This window comes from Cariama cristata, unplaced genomic scaffold (assembly GCF_000690535.1).
Source record: "Cariama cristata isolate BGI_N322 unplaced genomic scaffold, ASM69053v1 scaffold2517, whole genome shotgun sequence".
In the NCBI taxonomy this organism is placed as follows: domain Eukaryota; kingdom Metazoa; phylum Chordata; class Aves; order Cariamiformes; family Cariamidae; genus Cariama; species Cariama cristata.
In genome coordinates this window covers 15,566-21,458 of record NW_009628158.1, presented here as the reverse complement: position 1 = coordinate 21,458, position 5,893 = coordinate 15,566, and the positions used below count along the sequence as shown (strand labels likewise).

The 5,893-nt window shown below is 35.9% G+C and overlaps 1 protein-coding gene across 1 annotated transcript in view; it reads right to left on the bottom strand.

Annotated features, from left to right (window-relative positions):
• TRIM33 (tripartite motif containing 33) overlaps positions 1 to 5,893 on the bottom strand; it is a gene marked incomplete at its 5' end in the record, with an annotated part of 25,281 nt that overhangs the window by 14,985 nt on the left and 4,403 nt on the right. The window contains 2 exons of the mRNA XM_009704672.1: positions 1,463 to 1,577; positions 4,335 to 4,451. Coding sequence (XP_009702974.1) covers positions 1,463 to 1,577; positions 4,335 to 4,451 — 232 coding nt within the window. The remainder of the gene's footprint in view (positions 1 to 1,462; positions 1,578 to 4,334; positions 4,452 to 5,893) is intronic.

Below are 5,893 nucleotides of genomic sequence, written 5' to 3'. Positions count from 1 at the left end.
CACAGCAGCAACTGGAAGAGACAGCAACAGCAGTGGCTCAGGTCCTCTGAACACTAGCTCCTATGCCAACCAGAAACTGCCTCTAAACACCTCCTCAGTACAGCAGGTAAACTCAGCAGCCCCATCTCCAATCAGCCTTTGATAACCTGCCAGCTGTAAACCTTGTGCTAAAAATCTGGGTTGCAGTACTGAATCTACAGGATTCAAATCTAGCCTCACAAAAAAGGAAAGTTTCCAATGGAATTTTTCTAGCTTTTAATAAATGCTAAGTAAACAAGAAAAGCCAAAATTCAGTTACTCATGTAATTTTAAATTCTTTATTTCACTCCTGATCAAATACTCTTTTCTACCAGGAATACTCCATTTAATTGCCAAATAACTGTTCCTTAATTAGAAGAAATCTATTGTTATTAACTTGATCTTAAATTTTTCAGTCACATCATGGCAGATTGACAATATGCTATGAACTGAACTAACTTTTTATTATGGATTTCCTCTCTTCAGATAAAAAAAGTAATCATAAGTTAAATTTTCATAGATTTGAATAAAAGTCAGAATATAATTATTATTCAGAATGTGCTATCTGGAAAGTATGTTTAAAGTCACTGCCTCCTTTACAATGCCAATCTATATAACTTCAATACCAGCATTACACCTTCAGGTACAAATACATAAGGCTACCGTGTCTTTGAAAACCTAGGTGTACTTAAAAGGTTCGGATTTGTTAGAAATCAACATCAGTTGTGAAAATTACTAAGGAAACAAATACTAACAACTGCCATCAGGACCACCACTGTCTTAGCAGCAAAGCAGTCAACATGACACTAGGAGTGAAAATTAACACTAGCCTGTCCACTTCTCTGCTCCCTTCCCCTGCTGCCACCACCCTATACAAGCAAAAGGAAGGAAACTGATTTTAATGACCTAGCACAACTGACAGAGCAGACAACGATATAAAGTTGCATCAAATACATTGCATCATTTTGTTATGTGCTCAAGACAAAGTACACAGACCTGCCTCTAGGACTCTATACTCTGAAGAAAAACTTCTAGACAAGGTATCAGGAGACAAAAAGAAGCAACTCAACCGTAACAGTGCTGATATATTTACATGAACCTTACAACGCTATTTGAGGAAAAGACTAGATTATACACACCTCAGAATTACATTATAGTATAGGAATATGGCAAACAGAACATGGAAAGGAGATTTTCAGACGCTCCTTTATGATGAGCCTGATTTTGAATGAATCTGAGGCATAGACATAAAACTAAAGGAGCCACACGTTCTAGCTAGTGAAAGGAAAAATGAGATTTAACTCCAATACACTATTCATAGGCAATATTAGTATTGCAACATCTGCAGTCACACCAAACAAACCATTTTCGAACACGGAATGTGACTTCTCAGTGAGGGACTGGAAACAGTGAACACTACTATTATTTTTTGTGTTAACTGTACCTCAAGGTGCTGTAAGAGAGATTTTCCTTTTTTATTGATTTCATTGATGAGGGTGAATATAGCCACTTTGATTTCCTGTTCTACTCGTTTGTTAGTTTCATTTACTTCTTTTATCCTAAAAAAAGAGAATTGTATTGTCAGGCAGTCACTTTATACCATGCCACCAAATACTAAACACCACAGGCATCTTCTCGGCCTCGAAGAGTGAAGGAGCAATTTCTGTATTGCAGAAGTTCTGATAAGTGCAAAATTTATAGCTTGTTTGATTTCTAACAGAGAAATCATCACTGACCAACTTTTTCAAAGAAGCCATCTAAAATTTCACTTTGGGAAAAAAATTTAAACAGTCTGAGATCAAGATGGTATCTCATTTAACAACTTGTGTTTACTTAAAATAATATGAGACAGTCCTTGTGGTTTATACATTTTATTTATATGTTTACACACACCCACGGACACACCCAGTCAAGACCACATGTGTGTGTATATACACATATATATTTATCTCCATATCACGTCTCTTTCACCACGAAGAATTTGTATGATGCCTTAAAACTTTTATGCTATTGTATATTAACCAGAAAGGAAGTTAACCCTGAATTTCAGATGGATCTCTCCACCTTCATAAAAAAAAATCTTGTAACTTAAAGGCTATTACACACCTGTAATTGACATACAACAAGGATAAAAATGTTTCGTTAATGATTTGCCTGAAATTAGTTTACATTATTCTCTTGTGCTTTAGTACTGCCTTTCAGGTTTGTTTTGGGTTTGTTTTGTTTTGTTTTGTTTGTTTGTTTTGTTGTTTTTTTTTTTTACACATCACACCTCTTCATCATTTCGATCGTTGTCATTCTTCCTCAGTTTCAGTGTCTTCACTACTCTCAACTTCTTCAGACTCAAGCAAATCATCTTGAGTTCTGTCCACAGAATTTGAAATATAGCATTTCTTAAACTCCATTGCAAATTCTGCATTTATTTGATCCTATGTTGCCTTAATCTAACGACAACAAAGCGTTGCAGTAGGATTCTTTACTTTGCTTGTAGGAGTCAGAGCACAACACCTTGCCATGAGCCAGTTGGAGTGTAAAGACTTAAACTGTCCTTTTTTAAAGGGCTTCTTCACTACTAGATCAAACATCTGAACTGTGATTTCATTCATCCTGATATGATCACAAGACCAAAACCCATTTGTCTGACAATGATTTTCAGTGTTGGTGTCAACTGCCCTTTAGGGCACCTCGGACACGTGCTTTTTTGTGACAGCACAACCTGGTCTTCTACTCCAAAAAAACATTTAACCAACTCTTCTTTAATTCAGCAGGCATCCATCCTTCGCTTTGGCACCTAACAATTATTCCCATAGGCAGCTATTTCTTCAACACTGTTTTACACTTCACGATCACACACAACGGCAATTTCGTACCATCTGCTAACACTGACAACATTATTGTAACATACTTTTTTTTTCATTCCCTGAAGTTTTTATGATAATGGATTTTACGTCCTGCACTTCAACAAAGTGAATGGCACGTCAAAGTAAAATAATGTCTCACTTGCACTACCCATTTGGTTCAGCAGATAATCATGATCTTTACACAACCCAATCACATGCTGCAGAAATCCACCGAATTTTTGGCGAATCCAGAAACTTTTAGACAAAAAAACATTACAATGTGTTACTCACATATGCAACACCCATTATTGGCCTTGAATTCTTATCAGAGAATGTTTTGTGACATTGCTTGAACTTTCAGTTTAATTATTTCCCACATAACTGGGTTTCTGTCTCTTCTTCAAGCATGTAACAACTGTACAGCTTGTCCTCCTGCTTCACAACAGGGTTGTCTTTTGTGTTCCTTCAAAGAGTTCCATGCCAAATCAGCACTTAAAAATTTCCATTTTCATTGCTTCCATCTCCACACTGCCTCTCACATCATATGTTCTCCTCCCCTTACAACTTTTTTTTTTTTTTTTAATAAATGTACATGGAACCAGTAGGAGTTAAAAATCTGCAGCAGAACTTCTCCCTGTATCTTTGGTATACTTCCTTCTACCTTCATACTTCCATCTCCAGATGATCTGTCATTTTGCAAATTACTTAAAAGTTGCAGAAAGCTTACAAAACCACCGAGAAGCACAGTGGAATTCCCTGACCTCCAGCACACCACATCACCACAAGTGGGTGAAAAGCCAGCAGTGATCATGTGCTCTCTCTGTCTCTATATTCAATATTCTATATGACATTGAATTTAAGCTAATCCTGGAATTCTTAAGTTAAACTACTTAAGGAAAAGCTTGCCTTCCTTTCAGGTAATTACACTAAATTTTGCTTGCCTAATTAAAAAAAAAAAAATCAAACCAAGCCAAACAAAAAACCAAACCACAAAACACCAACCGCCCAAACAACAATTTCCTAGTCAATTTCAAAACAAGTCTGTGTTCCAGTTATCAAAGAGGCATTCATATGAAACAAAAATATTTCAAGAAAAATTTGTTTATGTCTACAGCCAACACCTCTGTCACCTACAGCTGAACTGAGCAGAAATCATAAGACAGGTTTGCCTTGCCCTTTTTATTCCTTTTTTTTTTCTCTCCCCCTCCCCTAAGTGTAATAAATGTGTCACTTCTCTGGTTCTACTCAAAGTTGCCATAAAAGACATCATCTTTGACATTTGTTTCTTGTAACAACTTCCAACAGATGCACAGTATTGTAGGGAAGAAAACATTACGAAAAGTAATTAAGTTCAATACAACTAAAGATACAGAATCAACTAAATTGTAAGTATTATTCTAGACCCATCATTCATCTTACTGTGATTCATTAAAAAGGCAATGTAATAGTAACAGTTAATCATTTTGGGGTACTTACCTATTCTGAACTTGGGTAGCTGCAAAATTTACGTAATTCTTCTTCTCAAGAAGTTTGGCCAATAGATTCTCAATTGCACCCTTCTGGTTCTGAAAAGCTTCTTCCAGAAATTGATACCTTTTCAACATGCAAAACAAGATACCAGTTACCATGAAGCAATGTCCTAAAACTAAGGACATGTCCCAATTTAAATGTAAAGCTACACAATTTTGGAAAAAATATGAGTAAACACAGAGAAAAATCAAACTATATGTATGCTGATCGGTGGGCAAAATGTTTCAGTACTGATAAAATCCTCTGTAAGTGTCCAGAAGACTGAACCTCTATGGGTCACTTATCAATTCCAACTACACAGGGAGACAACGCACTGCATCGTTTCACAAGACAGCAAGTTATGGAACACCAGCTAAAGCAGATACCAGAAACTTCAGAGTCTGACAAGTCATTTTGTTAATGTTAGATGAGCAAAATGCACTAATAGTTAAGTAATATAAAAAAACCCCCACCCTATCCCAGAAACAGTTTTTCAGCAGAGATCATACTGCTCATATTTGACTGAATTAGTTTATTCTTAAAAAAAAATTCCTATTAAAAAACCTTAATTTTTTTTTTCAGTACTTCCAAGTGAAGAACATATCATTCCCTTCCAAGTCCTTCAACCAAACAGCTACTGTATCAAATGCACCTTCCATTACATCATCTGAAAAGAGTGCAAGTAGCTACACTTAAGGAAAATAATGACATTAGTTGTGTTTTCCTAAATACTATGCATCACAAGAGGAATTAACAATGCAACAGAAGCAAAATGCCTATGTTGAAACGGCAAGGGGAATGAAGTAGCTCCAAGAGTTTTCATCTTTTCTGATCAACTCCTCTACTATCAAATTATTTCCCCCAAAACCCAGGATTCCTATCAGTCACTTGCCACTTCTTGTCTTTGCAGTAAGCAAACTTCATGCTTCTGAAATATAATTTTTTAACAACAAGGAAAACTTAGGTTCCGATAATGTCCTCCTTTCTTCACTATACTAAATCCCAACATTCAAATTGGCAGACAATTCCTACAATTACAGTGAAGCATCTCATAAGCTGCATTAGAAGTAACCTATACTATCTCCCACCTACAACTGAAAAAGAAAGTAGCATCGTCTTTTGTCAAAATCTAGGAGAACATTACAATCTAACAGGAAAAGATTATTCGGATATATGATCAAATTTACTGTAACACTATTTCCTGATTCAAATTACTCACAATTATGATAACAGATAATTAGGCAAAGAGAACACTACTCACAACAGAAATGAGACTGTTTCTGTTCATTCAGTTTGTACCAGCAACAGACAAGTTTCAGCTACAAAATTCCTCAATGTTAGAATGTTGCTTTTTCTAAGAACAGTTTAAAGTTCTTGCAGGCAGACAGCATCACAAGATTTTAGGTACTACACTGCAACTAGCACTACTAAAGCCCAAAGGCCACAAAATTTGAAGTGTCTGGAGATCTGCAGATTTTCTAAAACTATTTTCATTAAGTAGAAAATCAGATTTCCACTCTAGGGGG